This window comes from Leptodactylus fuscus, chromosome 3, assembly GCF_031893055.1.
Source record: "Leptodactylus fuscus isolate aLepFus1 chromosome 3, aLepFus1.hap2, whole genome shotgun sequence".
Classification (NCBI taxonomy): domain Eukaryota; kingdom Metazoa; phylum Chordata; class Amphibia; order Anura; family Leptodactylidae; genus Leptodactylus; species Leptodactylus fuscus.
This window is the reverse complement of record NC_134267.1, coordinates 212,871,693-212,890,461: the sequence shown is the minus strand read 5'-3', so window position 1 is coordinate 212,890,461 and position 18,769 is coordinate 212,871,693. Positions and strand designations below refer to the sequence as shown.

Below are 18,769 nucleotides of genomic sequence, written 5' to 3'. Positions count from 1 at the left end.
GATCGGCTGCCAATGGACACAACCATGAATGCAGGAACTTTCTATGGTCTTGGTCTTGTCACATACCCAGCCATGATGTCCTTATTGTGATCCTGTTATCAGGCAGGGACACTACATGTACGAGAAGCTAACCGGACATAATGGCGGCTAAGATTCATATCATAGAAATTCCTACATTCATGGTTGTGTCAGTTCGCAACTGAACAACACAACAGATGTCACCACTAAGATGGGTTAAAAATCTGCAAGATTTTTAATTCTCACGTTTGACTTTGAATTGCCTACACGTTTAAATATGGTTATGTTCATGGGAATATCCCTTTAAATTCCCCATTGTAGGGTTAACAGGTCATCCCCCAGTGCCCCCATGAAGAGGCGCAGCGTCGCTATATAGCGGGAAGGACACATGGCAGTCAGTCTTACATGCAAACCATTGTACAGGGGAAGTCTGAGATAAAAGGGGTGCAAAAATCCTATTTAATCTGCAGAGATTAGGGCAGGTAACAGGAGGAAGCTGGATGTATGGATTATTTGTGCTGGTAATGTGTTTCGTGGAAACGAGAGTCGCACACCTTGTAACCCTGAGATAACTGAGAGGCTTGTTCCTCTGCTTGCTCTGAACGTCTCCGCTGCCAGTCCAAATATTTAGCTTTGGTGGGGTCCTATAATCCAATCCCCCCGTACAGTAGTAGGTAGTAGAGGTTAAATCCTTTCATAGTACAGCCAGAGTTTATTTACCTGTCCCTTTATATCACTGGCAGAATTGTCCAGATGGCCGTAGAGCGGCAGGGAAGGGGTTAAGAGGTATTGGCGCTGTTCTCCTCAGCCCCTCGTAGGCACACTTTGTCGTATGGGTTTGGCAGTCCCTTTTCAAAGGATCCTTTTCTCAATTTAAAACCCTGGCCGGTGTTTGCTGAACTTCCCGTCGAATCGGGATGGAAAACTGTTTCAATTCCACACGTGGCGTCCTAAGAGGCGAAAAAAAAAAAAAAAAAAAGAAAAAAAAATTACCATCCCCTCTCCGAGATATTAGACACACACTAAAAGCCACAGATCCCACTCCATGGATCGGCCGCTGTGAAGAGGACGCCTGTGCGGAGATCGCTGCCGGATCAGAGAGGCTGAATTAACCCTTTCATTCTCTTGTGTATTCATGCACAGACAGCCCAAGGTTTTCCCGATGTAACTTGTGGTTCTTCTGCTATGTATAGGGAGGTACGACTTGGGAGGAATGGTATAGAGGAAATTAAGCAGCACGCGTTTTTCAAGAACGACCAGTGGACGTGGGACAATATCCGAGAAAGTGAGTGATATGATGATTTTCTGTTTATTTATTTTTTAATATATCTAAATTATTATATAGATGTTATTTTTATGCTTTTTAGGTTTAGTCTGGGCTATATTGGGACTTGTCATGCCATGGTTAGTAGTGGTAAATCTCTTGTTGGTAGTCGCATCCAAGCACAATTTTATTTACACATAGACACACACACACATATATAATAATTTATATAATATATATTGTATATATATATATATATATATATATATATATATATATATTTGTGTGTGTGTGTGTATATATATATATATATATATATATATATATATATATATATATATATATATTTATTTTATTTTTTCTGTCTTATTATTATTATTATTTTATTATTTGTATTATTATATATTTATTATTATTAGTATATAATTCTTTTCTCTTTTTTTTTTTTTTTTTTTTTTAAAGCATAGACTATTATAGTAATTTTACGGTGGTGTAGTTGTTAGCACTGGTGTCCGGGGTTCATGTCCAACCATGTGCAACATTGGCATTGAGTTCCTGTGTTTTTTGTTTTTTTGGTGTGGGAGGATACCCACGCACTTAATGATAGGAAATTGCCTTTCTATGCAGTTGGCCATATGTTTGTCTAAGACTCTGTGTGAGCCTCATTAGGACGTATTCACACAGTCCTTTCTTCATGTGACATATAGTCAGCGCCAGAATCCATGTGAATTCTGCTTTTCTATTAAATAGGGTAGGAAATTTGCAATGCTGTTTTAAGCGGTGCAGAATTTTTTCCGGATGATTTGAAATCTGTGATGGGGGCGAAAAAAAAAAATATAAGTGGCATGTCACTTAAAGGGAATGTTCAGGATTAAGGGCAAACTCGGGGTCAGCGTAAAACAAACAAAAAAAATGACATACCCTCTAGGCCCCGGTTCTCCATTCCCGATTCCCACTTCTCACCCATGCCAGGACCTGCTGTGCAGGATCAGAGAGGATCACTTGACCAATCAGTGACCTCCCCTCTAGTGATCACCGAATTCATTGATTGGTCTCATTGGCTATGTGAACCCCTCCACTTCGGTCACAGAAAGTCCTGGTCTGAGAGAGAAAGGGGACCAGGACTGTATAATGGAACTGTAGATGGGTGAGTATTTTTTTTGTTTGTTTTTGAAGTTTGTTTTATACCAGTCCTGGACAACCCCTTTAATGAAACCGGTTCATGACCAGTTATCTCTAGAATTGATAATGGTATTGATAATAATAGTCGATTTTGATGTCAGAAAGTGGTGGTGACGCACACGCGTGTGTGTGTGTACACATACACACACACACACACACACACACACACACACACACACATAATATCTTTATATTACGATGTCTGGAGGTGGATATGAAGAAGACACAAACACAGCACGTATATAATGGTTTCCTGGTATGTTTGTGTATTGCGTCTTGTTGATCTTCAGCCTGGCTGGGAGTGTCGGACTTCTCCGATGAATAAGGAGTTTGTTAGGAGTCGTGGGCATTTAAATGTTACACAAAGCGCCCACTATGTGCTACCTGAGAGAGCGGGGCTTGTGTGTCTGGCTCATGCACTGTGTATATGCTGGAGGACAACTCATGTGCCTAATATCTCGGCATCTGCAGTCAGACCAAGCATTAGACTTTACTCCATGTTAGGTGTTATTAACATGGCACCGTGATAATATAAAAAATAATCACCAGTATAACACAGGCCACTTCCAGTTTTCTAAATAGTAAATTTGTGTTTACTTGTACAGGAAGAAAATGTTAAAAGGAAACTGTCAGCATGCAGTAGTGTCAGGCCCACTGACTGCTGTCCTGCGTATTTCCACTTGCATCACGTGTATTCTGGCTCCATTCATTGATAACACACATTGCCAGTGGTGTGAATGAGGAGTCCAATGTATTCATCCTCCATGTTCCAGCTACTGATTGACAGATTTCTCCCTATTACAGTGCATAGAGAGAAAACTGTCAATCTGCAGTAGAGGATGGGGGAGGCTGTGGCTCATAAATATATCAGACACTGCAGAGAGGGGGCAGCATAAACGTCCTGACAAGCTTCTCTTTAAATGATGACATTCTGAATGACCGCAATCAGCAGAAACATGATCTTGGTGTCTTTAAAGGAGCTTTCAGAATTTTAGCCAAGAACAGGGAATGGGATGGAATGAAATTAACAAATCCCATTCTCACTTCCATTTTGGTTGTCCCATGTGTCTGCTTCCTCCCTGCAGCAATAGCATCCTATATATCACTTATATGACTGCTGCAGCCAGTCGCGTACATCATCTGTCTTACCAGTGAGATTTTGATTGGAGAGGCTACGTGACCCTTTAAGACACGTCATCGAGAGACTGGCAGGGAGTGATGATGAAGCAGATCAGCTGTATGGAGTGGCAGGCCATGTGGAGTCATGTTTATCTGTCACAAGGCCTGATGGAAGTGAATAGGGAACTGGTCCCATTCACCTGACGTCTTAGGGACCCGTGGTTGGACCCCCACTAATCTGACACTTATTTCCTATCCTGTGGATAAGAGATAAGTGTCTGTAATGGGGCAATCCCTTTATAAAATGTATATTCAGTTTAATGATTTCTATTCATGGTGATTTTTTTTTTTGTTGGTATGGATGGCCCTTTAAGAGATCTTGTTGTCAGGGTTTTGCTTCACTACCTCATAATAGGATGTGTATTATCTTACACCTGATTGTTTTCTTCCTAAAGCGGCTGCCCCGGTGGTCCCTGAGCTGAGCAGTGACATCGACAGCAGTAATTTTGATGACATTGAAGATGACAGAGGCAACGTAGAAACCTTTCCTATCCCGAAAGCATTTGCAGGGAACCAGCTGCCTTTCATTGGATTTACCTATTACCGAGAAAATCTGTATGTATATTGATGTTGTTGATTCACTTTTTACAAGGTTTTTTTTTGTTTTTTTTTTGTGGGGGTGATGCATTTGCATGTTGTATTTTTTGCCATTACACTATAAGGGGGTTTGCATGTCGAAAGATTAGTCACTTACTAATGTTGTTTCTGTAGTTGTAGTTACCTCTGTTATCCAGTCTCACATGCAATCCCTGTCTCTGAATGGATCAAGTTTCTCATACTGGGCAGAAGTTAGTCTAGTGTGTCAGTAGCAGATCTGTGTTATGTGTGAAGACAGTGAATAATTATAGCTCTAACTTGTATATTGTAATGGAGAAGCTACAGACAGCAACAAATAGGAGTATGTGTGACTGACGTCCTTTACACTTGTAATCTTGCCCATAGCAAGCCCTGGCAGCATCAATACAACTGTGCTGCACATTTGAACAACATAATAATAATAATAATAATAATAATAATAATAATAATAAAAAAAAAACATTCTGTTTCCAATCTGTGGTGTCATAAACTGGTGAACAGTCACGTACAGATAGGGGCATTTTTTGCTAACTGGCTTCCTCTGCTTTTATTTTAACCCAATCCACTTAAAAAGCAGTTACCTGCGAAAACCTGTGGACCCCGTAGACTAAAGTGAGGGATATCCTGATAGACTAAGAAGTGGGTTTCAAGAGTTAGTTACATTAAAGGGAACTATCTGCTCCTTTCTAGTGCATTTTGGGAACTGTAACTTCACCCCCCCCCTCCCCAGATAAGAACCAGTGCATGTAACATTCTCATCCTTGACGCTGCATCGGATCATCCCGTGACCCAAATGTTTAGAAACAGATCTCTATAATCAGCACAGTTTTATCTTTCAGTCTTTGATCCAAACTCTGTAAACTGTTTAGAAATGCGACGTTCTGTGCCCAAGTATTTTTATGAGTTAGAACTGTTTAACATCTTCGGTCTGTCTCTTGTTCTTTCTCTTTGTCTTTCCTGAAATGTTTCTTAGATTGCTGAGTGACCCGTCTAAAGGCAGAGAGGAACAGAACTCCTCCATAAAGCCAACGAAAGAGGTGAGTGCGTGGGCTCGGACGATCTAGACATTGGGTTCTCATGTTTGAGGTTATTAACTCATATATATGGTTTCAAACAGTTACTAAATTCATGTATTTCCTTGACCTCCTTGAAGTTTTAAAGTGGTTGTCCAGGGAGTTTATTTTAAAGGGATCCTATCATTCAGACAACATTTTTTCTAAGTACCACGTAGGAATAGCCTTAAGAAAGGCTATACTTCTCCTACCTTTTGTCGTCTTCTCTGCACCGCCGTTCGCCTACAAGACCGGTTTCTCTTGGTATGCAAATTAGCTCTCTCGCAGCATTGGGGGCGGGCCCCAGCGCTCAGACAGCACTGGGGGCGGCCTCAATGCTGCGAGAGAACGCTCTCCAGCGCTGCATCTATCTTTGTCAGGAACGGCCTCTTCATTCTCTTCTTCTGGCGGTGTCTTCTTACTTCTAGGCCTCGGGCAGAGTAGACTGCGCATGCCCACAGGCCCCGAGAAAATGGCCGCTTACAATACTGTGCAAGCGGCCGTTTTCTTGTGGCCTATGAGCATGCACAGTCTGCTCTGCCCAAGGCCGGAGGCCTTAGAAGTTACAAGTCACTGCCGGAAGAAGAGGCTGAAGATGACGCTGCTAAAGAAGAGGAGGTATCGCTGGAGAGAGTTCTCTCGCAGCATTGGGGACTCCCCCAGTGCTGTCGGAGTGTTGGAGCCCGCTCCCAGTGCTGCAAGAGAGCTGATTTACATACCGACGAGAACAAGGATTGTAGGCGAACGGCAGCACAGAGAAGACAACGAAAGGTAGGAAAAGAATAGCCTTTCTTAAGGCTATTCCGACGTGGTACTTAGAAAAAATGTTGTCTGAATGATAGGATCCCTGTAACTTACTTCCTCCAGGTATATGTGACTGAAACCAGTCCCCATCCCCTAGCTCACTCCAACTCCTCCTTCCTCTTCTATGGGGTGGGTTGTACTATAGTCCCGAAATCCCGATGATCAGCTGCCTTCACCAACGAAGTTGAGGTTATCTGTACAATTTGTATTATATAGCAGCCATTCATATGTATGGTCATCTATATAATACATTGATGGGCGGAGTTGAGGGAAAAAATAAAGATTTTGACTCTGACTTTAATTATATTATACACTTATTGGCTAGGCTGCAGAGTTGGTGGGCCAAACAATGACGACTCTATTTATAACAGCCTTACGCGAGGTTCACACTAACCTTCTGGCACGCCATCGTATGTTCCGCTTAAAATCGGCGGTGAAAAATTTCTGCAAAATCAACAGACCTCATTACAGTCTATGCGGTCCACAAGCCTTCCGCGTGTAATAGTTTTTTAAGCGGATAGGGTTTCTGTCTTTCGGGTCCCTGAAAGACTGAAACCTGAAGGCTAGTGTGAACCTAGCCTTAGCTGGACTCTAACTTCTTCATAAATGGCTGACAGCCAGGGTCAGTCAGAAGCAATAAAGATCCTCTAATTCAGTAAAATACTAGTAATTGATTATTATGGAAGTAAATATGTAATATACATCTAATGAATGATACAATATTAAAGGGAGGCTATCATTAGGAAAACACCTTTTTTAACTAATGGCTCATTGGAATAGCCTTTACAAATGCTATTCTACTCCTGCCTTCCATTCTTTTCTTCTCCCCGCCGTTTCTGATAAAATACGTTTCTTCTCTTATTCTAATTACGACCACGGAGCATCAGGGACGTTCCCCTGTGCTCCAAGCACCCCCGCGTCATAACTTTCCTCCACCCCTTAGATTGTATTGTTCACTCGCCCTTTCCTCTTCTCCGTATCTTCTGCTTTTTGCAGGCATCGGATGCAAAACTGGAAAATGGTGGCCCGGGCAGAGCCAACTGCACATGTCTGGGTCGCCAGTGATTGGTTACAGTGCTGCATCCAATGCCTGCAAAAAGCAGAAGGTACAGAGAAGAGGAAGAGGGAAGTGAACAGAATAGGTAAGAGGCGGCGGAAAGGTACGACATGAGGGGTGCAATGTATAATGGAGTTACAGTGTGATGTCTATGACTCCTGTTTCTGAACACATTTAATGTGTCTGTTCGGATTTCACAAAAGTCCTGGTATTGCTAATGGCAAGTATATGTTTATTTATTGGTTTTATTATAAGATCAAGGCGGTATAAATGGGAGTGTGTATATTTTTAGCTGTGCCTTGTGCCTGACATGTTCCTTCTGTGTGTGTGTAGGAGTCGGCAGAACAACAGAAAGCTATTCAGAAGCTGCAAGAAAAACTGCAGAATGAGATGCAAGCCAAAGAAGAACTAGAGCACAAATACAGGTGTGCGGGTGATTCCTACTTATTAGAGCTTGTTCTTCTAGCCTTCAGGTGTAAGTTCTATTGGATCAGTCTAACAGGGGGTCCGGCTGATCATTTATTTTTAGAAAACCGCTCAGGAATGGTATAAAAAAACAAACGAACAAGAAACCCCACATACTTATACTTGGCTCGGCTGAACCACTCACACTTTCCTGGGTCCCCATTTATCTCGATTTCTAGCAATGCCGCCCTCCTTTTAATGTGGGTCAATGACGGCTGAGCAGGTATTTAGAAACCAGGGGATGCAGGGACCATCGGAGGTAGCAGGGTATCAGTGGAAGGGAATGAGAATTGTTTTATTTTAAGATATTAAATTTATATATATTAATATATATATATATATATATATATATATATATATATTAATTTTTATATAGATATTAAAGGGATCCTATTATTAAAAAACAATTTTTTGTGACTAACAGGGGGCAAGTTCACTGTCTCTCAAACCACTGGAGGACCAAAGTATAGTTTAAAAAAAAAAATTTAAGATTATATGCTTCACAGTAACGCCCCCCCCCCTACCCCATATTATATGCTCCTCAGTACGCGCTCCCCCCCCACAGTATTATCTGCTCCTCAGTACCCCCCCACACACACACACACACACTCACTCAGTATTATCTGCACCTCAGTACCCTCCCCCCCCCCACACACACAGTATTATCTTCTCCTCAGTACGTGTCCCCCCCCCACACACACACACACACACACAGTACTATCTGCGCCTCAGTACTCCCCCCCCCCCCCCCCAACTGTATTATTAGCTCCTCTGTACAACGCACACTCTATCATACTTACCCATGAAGAGCCTCCATGCATCCTCCTCCTTCAGACTGCAGGAGCGATGGCTGCGTCACTCTCTGCAGTCAGTTTAGGCAGTGGCCTACACTGACAACTTTCAGTTTTATATACATTTGCACATATAATTGAAAGCAGAGATCCGCTCACTATCGGGGAATCGGATTCCCCATTAGTGAGCGATCCAGGCGGGCCACATGCAGCGGGCTGGATAAATGCCCTCGGCCGGCCACATGTGGCCCGCGTGCCTTAGTTTGAAGACCCCTGCTTAAGATGTCTTCTTCGTGCTGCTGTTCGGTTGAAATCTCTTTTTTCATCGGTATGCAAATGAGTTCTCTCACGACACTAGGGGCGGTCCTCAGCACTCAAACAGCGCTGGGGGGCGCCCCCAATGCTGCAAAAGAACACTCCAGCGCCGGGGTCAGTGAAGACAGAAATTTGGGTCCAATATAGCCTAAATTTTCATGGGACAACCCGTAAGTGGATAAACCCAAAATACATATAATTTATTTAATTACTGCAAAACAAAAAGAAGAGAGCAGCACAACCCCCCCCCCCCCAAAAAAAAAAATAAAAATAAAATAAAAATAAATAAAAAATAAATAAATAAAAATCTGGGGATCATCCCATAAATTGTACGGCAGAACGGCAGAAACCCCCCTTCAGGCGAAAGGGTTCCCAATAGAAAAAACAACCTGGTCTGCCAGCAACTTGTATGGATGGAAAATGTCCTTTTATTGGAAAAAGCAGTAAACGGTGTACTGCTTTTTACAATAAAAGGACATTTTCCATCCATACAAGTTGCTGGCAGACCGGATTGTTTTTTTTTTATGTACGTGTGTGTGTATGTATGTATATCCGACAGTCCAGAGCCAACGATTCCTAAAATCCAAAAAGGCTTGAAAAAAGATCCATTAAGGACCTGTCTGTCTGTCTGTCTATCTATCTCTATCCTATTCACTTTTACACTTATTTTATGAAATAACATAGAAAATATTTTGCCTTTTTAGGTCTTTAAATTCCCGCCTAGAAAAGACAATGAAGGAACTTGATGAACAGGTAATCGGGGAGATATTCTGTCTAGTACAGCGACATTTCTGTACTTCCGTTCTGGTTTGCACACTGGGCCTGAAATAATTCTAACTCGTTCCTGTGCATTTTCAGTGCACAATAATGTTAAGATACAGAACCTGTAGTAAAAGTAAAGGAGTGTTTATAGCGGGCTCAGATTTCCATATGTAGTGAGTGTTACACAGCTGACAAGTCTGTGATGGGAGAGTGCTCAGATCCCGGACACCTAGGGTTGTGCAAGGATTTTAGTCAACACCTTTCATTTAGCTTGCTTAAAGGGGTGGTCTAGGCTTGGTCATGTGACTGCTTTGTTCCAAAAACAGCACCACACCTGGCCACAGGTCGCCTATGGTATTGTAGCTCAGCCTTACTAATTCACTTTAATGGGGCTAAAGTCTAGGGAAGTTGTGGCGCTGTTAGTAGAAGTAACCAGGCCTAGCATGTGCAGCACCCCATAAAGTATGGACTAGAAGCCACATGTAGGAAGTAATACATCTTACAAAAGGAGTGTTTAGGACTCTTTACCATTAATATATTCTTGTTTATATAGATCCATTCGCGGAAGAACCTGGAGTCGACCAGCCGCCAGCTAGAACGGGAGAAGGCTCTGCTACAGCACAAGAACGCCGAGTACCAAAGAAAAGCAGAGAATGAGGCAGACAAGAAACGCAGCTTAGAAAATGAAGGTGCGTGAATGAATGAAGAATGTGGTTGACTCTTCTAGGGGTGGGCTCGCAGACCACCTTGTTCATTATGGGAAGGTCACTATGAGACAACTTCTTTAAGGGGTTTTACCATAACTTACATATTGACGACCTATCCTTAGGATAGGTTATCGGTATGGAATCAGTGGGGGTCCTCCAAACAGCACCTTTGCCGATCAGCTGTTTTGAAGAGGTTATCAAAATTCATAGGTAATATGAACAGCAACAGCTCAGTCCCATTTAAATGATTGAGGCTGAGCTGCAATACAAAGCCCAGCCTCTATGCAGTGTATGTCATGGCACTGTGAGAGAATAAATCAGGCTTATTGGATATATTTTTATTCCAATTTCATTTTGTTTCCTGTCTAAGAGAAGCAATGCTAGTGTTATTTGGCTTGCCCACCCTCCTCCATATTAATGAATATTTATGCTAATGGGGGATTAGTGATGCTCGTGGCTGACCAAGAAACTTTTCACTGGGTGCTAATCTGCAACGTTAGGAAGCTTTGGCAATAATCTAATGATTTGGCTGAGAATCAAGTGGATTGAGTGAGTCCCAGCTTCCTACTGACTGCAAACATCCAGGTATAGAATTGGAGATGCCGGGACTTTAAAGGGCTTGTTCAGGGAGTCTTTTTTTACATTGACTTACTTGGGGATTTTAAAGCAATGTAATGTACCTAGGGGTTTCAGGACGGGTTCTCATCCCATATCGCATGATTGGATCTAGCACCAGGCCCCAAGTTTCTCGAGACTCAGAGTCTGGGTGCTGATCATCTGTCCTAGGTCAGTACAAGCCCAAAACTCCTAGCTATATTGCTTTTAAACCTATGGAGGAAGTAAGTGTATAAAGACTCCCTGGACAACAACTTTTAAAGGGATCCTATCATTGGATACCCTTTTTTTTCTTACTTAAGAAAGGCTATTCTTCTCCTACCTTTAGATGTCTTCTCCGCGCCGCCGTTTGGTAGAAATCCAGGTTTTCATCTGTATGCAAATGAGTTCTCTCGCAGCACTGGGGACGGGTCCCAGCCCTCAAACAGCACTAGGGGCGTCCCAATGCTGCGAGAGAAATCTCCAGTGCTGCCTCCATCTTCTTTTGGAACACCCTCTCCCGGTGTCTTCTTCAGTCCTGGGTTTCAATCTTCCAGGCATGCACAGTCGGCTCTGCCATCGGGCCTCGGGCAGAGCCAACTGTGCATGCCCGCAGCCACAAGAAAATGGCAACTAACATGGTAGGCTGTGTAAGTGGCCATTTTCTTGTTGCCGCTTACATAGTAAGCTGGAGTAAACAGCCATTTTCTTATGCCCACTTACACAGTAAGCTGGTGTAAGCATCCATTTTCTTGCGGCTGTGAGCATGTGCAGTTGGCTCGGCCCAGGGCCCGATGGCAGAGCCGACTGCGCATGTCTAGATAATTGAAAACCAGTATGGAAGAAGACACATGGAGTGGCCGTTCCAGAAGAAGATGGAGGCGGTGCTGGAGAGTTCTCTCGCAGCATTGGGGATGCCCCCAGTCCTGTCTGAGTACTGGGGCCCGCCCCCAGTGCTGCGAGAAAAATTTGCAAAGCGAAGAAAACCGGGATTTCTACCGACCAGCGGCGTGGAGAAGAGTAGCGTTTCTTAAGGCTATTCCTACGTGTTGGGGAGAAAAAAAGGGATTTCAATGATAGGATCCCTTTAATCCAAAGGTAGCTTTTTGGCAGCAGCTTATTTCCATCTATCCATTGAGAACTCTTGCACATTCGGCTAAATGTGTATGGGGAAGATGAAGAAGCTTTCTAAGCTTGTAAGGCAACCTTTAGTGTCCGAGTAGACAGTCTGGTCTCTTACTACTTGTTTACACCATTAGGGTCCGGTCTCTAAAGTTTTCGTATAATCTGCAATATCCTCACTGAAAACCAGCAACTCTCTTACTTGTGTTTTATTAGTGAACAGTCTGAAAGATCAACTTGAAGACTTGAAGAAGAGAAACCAAAACTCTCAGATCTCCAATGAGAAAATGAACCAGCTCCAAAGACAAGTAAGTAATATCAATCTTGGGCGTCTTGAGGGTAAGAGGTCAGGTCCTCCATCTTACTGATTGATGTTTCCCCGTAGCTGGATGAAGCCAACGCTCTTGTACGTACAGAATCAGACACTTCGGCCCGGTTACGAAAGAACCAGAACGAGATGTCCAAGCAGATCCAGCAGCTGGAAACCAATAACCGAGAGCTCCAGGATAAGACGTGTATGTTGGAGAATGCCAAACTGAAGTTAGAGAAGGACTACATCAACCTGCAGTCAGCCCTGGAGTCTGAAAAGAGGGACCGGTCACAGGGCTCCGAGGTTATAAGTGACCTACAAGGTATGGAGATCCTGTTAGTTGTCTGTATGAAGCCTTCATGGACTGTAGTGCTCGGTGTTCACGCTCATCTGGTTCTTATTCTGTTCTGCAGGCCGGATATCTGTATTAGAAGAAGAAGTAAAGAAAGGAAAGGATCTCCTTACACGCACAGAGTCTGAGAAGAGACATCTACAAGAGAGACTAACCACCCTGGAGAAGGTGAGGAGCAAATGTAAAATTAGAAGTTTGTGGCAGGACTTGGTTCTGTGAGCTGCTATCCTAGTCAGTGCCCCCTGCGAAGAACATATTAATTACACAGTGTTGAGTTTAGCTGAGCCCATCAATTTGGGGAGGAGACTTCTTTACTCGCCTAACACCACCCACCTTCTTAAAGACCTAACAGCATCTCCACTGATTCCGGCACAGTTGGGATTTTTTTTTCCTCTAGCCCCCACCATTCCTGAGAAATCACTGCAGTCCATGGCCATGCACATTAGATAACTGTCCAGTCAAATGCTTGTCCTGACAGCTTTCTATCTCTTCCAAATCCCCCCCCACACACACACACACATGCATGCTTGGCTCGACCAAGTGTGCATGTGTCGTAAATAGGGAGAATAGTAAAGCTGTAGCCAGGCTCTTCTGCCTTCTTATGTCTATGAAAACGAAAGAATTGGACATGTTGTATGTAATGTTACAGGCTGGATATTTGTAGTCAGGAAGTCGCCATACACATTACAGTGTTCGTCAGTTTTCAGGCAGGTTCAGCCAACATCGATTTAGTTTGTATGGCCAGCTTCAGATATGCTAAAAAAAAATAGTCCAATCCTTTAGCTTAGAGCTCCAAGTGTACATAGAAGGTGCTGTCACTGACTGATTTCTTATTATTTGAGATTGGTTATTTCTTGTGTTGAGGATTAGTAACACGGATCAGTCCTGACTATTTACTACCTTGTTCACAAGAAGTGATCCAATTATATGGTGTCCTAAAATGAATCTTGGACTTGGCAAGAACAGCGCAACCAAATGGGGCATATGGGAATATAATATGTAGGTGGGACTTTCCCTCCATCCAGACTTCTTTTTCATTACGGGGTAATGTAACTTCTTACCAATTCATATCATTGTAGGAGAAGAACAATCTGGAGATCGATATGACGTACAAGCTGAAAGCTCTGCAGCAGAGTGTGGAGAAGGAGGAAGCAGAACATAAAGCCACCAAAGCTCGCCTGGCGGACAAGAACAAGATCTATCAGTCTATTGAAGAGACCAAGTCTGAAGCCATGAAAGGTAGGATGTCTGCTGAGAAATCCCATTGACAAATAACCTAGTAACGTATTTTCAGTTACTATACCTTATTCAGGTATACAGCTATTCCTTCCCCGTACTCGGGCACACTAGGTTCGGTACCGAGCATGCATGTTGTTTGAAAGGACAGAGAACAGTAAGCAGTTTATTATCCCTGAGAGCAAAAGGATCATTTGTTGAAATTAGACATGTCTGGTCCTTCCTTACCGTGGCATAATCTGTCAGAGACTTGTTAGGAGACCCTTAAAGAGAACCTTTCATGCCCTCATTGATGTGCTGTATTACATACCGGTGGAAAGCCAACAGTACACCGATATCTCTGCTCTGTCACGGGCTCATTCCTGACTCTGTAAGGCCCACCTTTCTGACAGTGGGGAGATATCGGTACTGAAAATAATGTCACCGATATCACCGGGGTGCATACCAGGAAAACTGTCAGGGCACTGTATTCAGCTCACTGTCTGCTTTCAGGTGGTATATAATACTGCACATCTCTAAGGACACAAAAGGGCCTCTTTAAACCTATAAAGTTGACCAGTATCGCCAGATTTGACTGACATTTCTCTCATGTGTATGGGGGCCTATAGGTTATGGACCACTTTAAGTCACTTTGCCACATATATCCATATCCTGGTCATCTTTGACAAGTCAAGTCCTCACATACATCACATTTTGTTTGGGTGAAGGGTGCCGAGATGACAGCCATTGTCTTTGTGCTAGAAATTTCTGCTGCTATCTCGTTTTTATATACAGCTGTTTTGTCTTTCCGTAGTAACAGACTGCAAGCATACTGTGTAGTCTGATCCTGCAGTCATATCCATTCATTGGTCCTCTACTACTATGTTAAGGGCGGGTTCACACCTGTGCCCGGTCTCCGCTTTGTGGGTTTCCGTCTTCTGCCTGAGAACCTGGACAGGAGATGGAAACCGACAGTCAGTGTTCGCCCGTGAGCATCTTCTGGTCTCCGCGGCAAACCTTTTTTTTAACCGGACACAAAGTCCTGCATGTCTGACTTTGTCTTCAGTTAAAAAAAAAAAAAAATGGTTTCGCCGCGGAGACCAGAAGGCGCTCACAGGCGGACACTGACTGTCGGTTTCCATCTCCTGTCCAGTTTCTCGGGTAGAAGATGGAAACCTTCAAAGAGGAGACCGGGCGCAGATGTGAACCCGTCCTAAGTAGTAGAGGACAAATGGAAAGGAGAATGATTGTAAGATGAGGCTACACCAGGATTGCCTGTACTATGTTACCATAAAGACGCATAGCTTTGCAGAGGAGCTGTACACAAAAAATAAAAAATAGCTTATAACATAAGCATTTTTGCAAAGCTGCTTTATTTTCACGTTCCATACATTGAAACATTTCTATCTATAACTTTCTGCACACAACATTAGTTATACTATATACGCTGCCTCTAGTTCTTTTGAGCAGTTTAGTTCTATCCGGAAAGGTAAGGGTTACCCAGCTGTCCTTGAAAGACCGCTTTATACGAGAGAATGGTTGCGATGCCATACCTGTGACGCACAGCATGCCATTACAAGTCAACGTAAAGTGCGGCCGCAGGAATCTCAGCTTACTTTAGTCTCTGGGGGGGAAAATGAAAGAGGTCAAATGAAGTCAGGGCTGGATTCTTCCTGCATGGTACACGTAGGGCTTATTCTGGGCGTCTCTGCCATGACTGGACCCCACACACATAGGATTTAGGAGACAAAGGTCTAGCTATACCTGAGCCAAAATAAACACAGCCCTCAGTCTGCAGCCTTCAGGCCTGGCATCTATAAATAAAAGCCATACAGTCGCTAGTCCGCTGGGTATTCACATGGAATTTGGGATTTTTTTCCACTACAGTTTAAAAGTGCCCTTTAATTACTAAATATTTTAACACTCTTGTGTCACTCTTTTTGCTTAATATAGTGCATTTGCTGACGGTATATAGGACTGCGCCAGAATAATAATGAGGGGTGATCATGTCCAGATCATAATATAATTATACACAATTTCGTGCGCACACAAGTCTACTCAAATTTGACCTTTTCCAATATCTATATTTACCAGTCTGGGTCTCTAGTTATAGCAAGCAGAGACCTGACAAGCATAGACCGATGGTCCCACAGGACACTTCTCCCCAAGCCTGTAACTTCTTAAAACCACATTTACTTTGACATGCCTGTCACTATTTCGAGCTGCCGGTGGTACCTGCAAGCTATTGTACATTGACTTTAGTAGTAATACAGCGTGCAGTAAACGCCCCCTAGTGGCACCTGTAATGTGCTTGTATGTCATCTCTAGATATGGAGAGGAAGCTACAGGAGGAGCGACTGTCCAAGCAGAGACTGGAGAACAACCTGCTGGAGGTGGAGAAGCAATGCTCCATGCTGGACTGTGACCTCAAACAAGCCAAGCAGAAGATCAACGAGCTGGAGACCATCAAGGACAAACTGATGGAAGATGTAAGCGACTACGCTGTACCATTGTCTGCGGGGCCCGGGGCATCCGTGCTGTCCTTTGTGTAGAGAGATGGTGCCTGATTAGAGGCTTTAGATAGTTAAAAGGGATAATCCAATTCTTTATTTATTGATGAACGATCCTCAGAAGAAGCCACCAATAAGAGATTAGTGGGGTCCAACATCTAGGTCCTCCACTAGTCAGCTATTGAACCAGCTGCAGCACTCGTACGAGTGCTGAGACCTCTCCCCTGTTCATATTACACGCTTTCTGTTTTATAGAGGCTATGCAACTTAATGACGGCCTTATCCCATTCACTTTTCGCACATGTGCATTGCCCCTTCAAACAGCTGATCAGTGGATGTCCTGGGATAGGGGATAAGTGTCAGCTGGTGGTTAGTCTGCCAGATTCCCCAGCAGTCGAGGCACCAAAAGACGTCTATTCTGATTCCTTGTGAAAAGTGCTCCATTCACTGCTATAGGGATATGGGCACTGCCAGAGATTGCTGTCCTTGCAGCACCATAGCGGTGAATGGTGCTCGGTTCACAAGATGGCTTTAGGGGGGACTTTCAGTACCACGTTTTACTGAATGCTGGGGAACCTTGCGGTCAGACTCTCAGTGATTTGACACTTTCCCCATATTCTGTGGATGGGGACAAATGTCCTTAATGGTACAATCCCTTTAAAGAGGACCTTTCGCCACTTCCACCAGGTCTAGTTCTTAGCTTCTGTGAATAGGCTCCGCTCCACTGATTTCAGTACAATTTGTATTTTTTTCAGTAGCTTACACCATTCCTGAGCAACAAGCACAGTTGATTTGTTCTTTAAGCTCTGTAACGTCAGATGGGCGGTGTCAGGCAGGGGGTGTGATTCAGAGCTCCAATCAGAGGCAGCCAGTGTCAAAGTTCAGAATCACACCCCTTGTCTGCTCCTGCCTGGCTCCACCCTCCTGACAGTACAGACACTAAATAGCACATTGGGGACCAAAACTAACAGCATTGATTGCTCAGGAATGGTGGGGGCTAGAGAAAAAATTCCAACTGTGCCAGAATCACTGCCTATTACATGATGTAAAGCAGGACTTGTTGGATCTGATGAAAGGTCCTCTTTACTTTTTTGATAGAAGTCCACTATTTCATGTTTCCATTTTTATGTTTTTTTTCTTAGGTTAAAAACCTTACCTTAAAAACCGAGCAGGAGATGCAAAAACGAAACCTGACCCAGAATGACTTAAAGATGCAGCTTCAACAGGTGAACAGCCTTAAGATGTCAGAGAAGCAGCTGAAGCAGGAGATCAACCACTTGACCGAGATCAGAGCGAGCCTGGAGAAACAGAACGGCGAGCTGCGCAAGTAAGAGACCATCTGTCCTTTTACTCTGTTCCACAATGCTGCCACGATTAAAGGAACCTACCGTATTTTCCGGACTATAAGGCGCACATAAAATACTTTGATTTCCTCAGAAATCGAAAGTGCGCCTTATAGTCCGGTGCGCCTTATATAAGGCTTGAAGCGGCGGCACGCGAGGAGTTAAGCGGCGGCCGCCGGCAAAGTCTCCATGCCGCTTCCATACATTGCAATGGGAGCGCGCTATTCAAATAGTATTCGTTCATCTCTAACTATTTGAATAGCGCGCTCTCATTGTAATGTATGGAAGCGGCATGCAGACTTTGCCGGCGGCCGCTGCTTAAAGGGATTCTACTAGAGATGAGCGAGTACTGTTCGGATCAGCCAATCCGAACAGTACTCGCTCAACTCTAGATTCTACCATTAAAAGAACTTCTTCCCCCTAACCACGTCGGAATAGCCTTAAAAAGGCTATTCGTCTCTTACCTTTCCCATAGCCAGCGCCGCCTTCTCCCTGAGCTGTGTTCCCGCCTTCCGTGTCGTCTTCTTTGGGCCTCATGGATGACGCATGCGCAGTCGGCTCTGGCTGCGAGAGCCTGTTAGAGCCGACTGCGCATGCGTCATCCATGAGGCCCAAAGAAGACAGAGACGGAGCTGCGGAAGAAGGCGGCGCTGGCTATGGTAAAAAGGTAAGAGACGAATAGTCTTTTAAGGCTATTCCGACGTGATCAAGAAGGAAGTTCTTTTAAAGGTAGAATCCCTTTAACTCCTCGTGTGCCGAGCGCTTCCATTCATTTCAATGGAAGCGTGCCATTGAAATGAATAGAAGCGGCTGGCACACGGGGGGTTAAGCGGCCGCCGGCAAAGTCTGCCGGCCGCCGCTTTCAATCATATAAGGCGCACCGGACAGCGCTGCGCCTTGTAGTCCGGTGCGCCTTATATATGGACCTAGGCAGGACTATAAGGCGCTCATGGGTAATGCGCCTTATAGTCCGGTGCGCCTTATAGTCCGCAAAATACGGTATTGTACGGAACATGCAGCCTGACCCCTGGAATAGGAGGAGCTGAGTAAATTGAGATATTGGGATATTTTGTTAGAAAGCATTCAGTATAACTTGTCATTCGTCATGTACCGTATTTTCCGGACTATAAGGCGCACATAACAACCTACGA

At 43.9% G+C, this 18,769-nt stretch overlaps 1 protein-coding gene across 5 annotated transcripts in view; it reads left to right on the top strand.

Annotated features, from left to right (window-relative positions):
- Positions 1-18,769, top strand: part of ROCK2 (Rho associated coiled-coil containing protein kinase 2) — a 120,589-nt gene that overhangs the window by 78,459 nt on the left and 23,361 nt on the right. For all 5 annotated transcript variants that reach the window (XM_075269148.1, XM_075269147.1, XM_075269144.1 and 2 more), the window contains exons 8-19: positions 1,212-1,303; positions 4,039-4,198; positions 5,193-5,256; positions 7,466-7,557; positions 9,408-9,456; positions 10,019-10,154; positions 12,105-12,196; positions 12,274-12,520; positions 12,612-12,718; positions 13,630-13,789; positions 16,094-16,254; positions 17,418-17,602. In XM_075269148.1, coding sequence (XP_075125249.1) covers positions 1,212-1,303; positions 4,039-4,198; positions 5,193-5,256; positions 7,466-7,557; positions 9,408-9,456; positions 10,019-10,154; positions 12,105-12,196; positions 12,274-12,520; positions 12,612-12,718; positions 13,630-13,789; positions 16,094-16,254; positions 17,418-17,602 — 1,545 coding nt within the window. The remainder of the gene's footprint in view (positions 1-1,211; positions 1,304-4,038; positions 4,199-5,192; positions 5,257-7,465; positions 7,558-9,407; positions 9,457-10,018; positions 10,155-12,104; positions 12,197-12,273; positions 12,521-12,611; positions 12,719-13,629; positions 13,790-16,093; positions 16,255-17,417; positions 17,603-18,769) is intronic.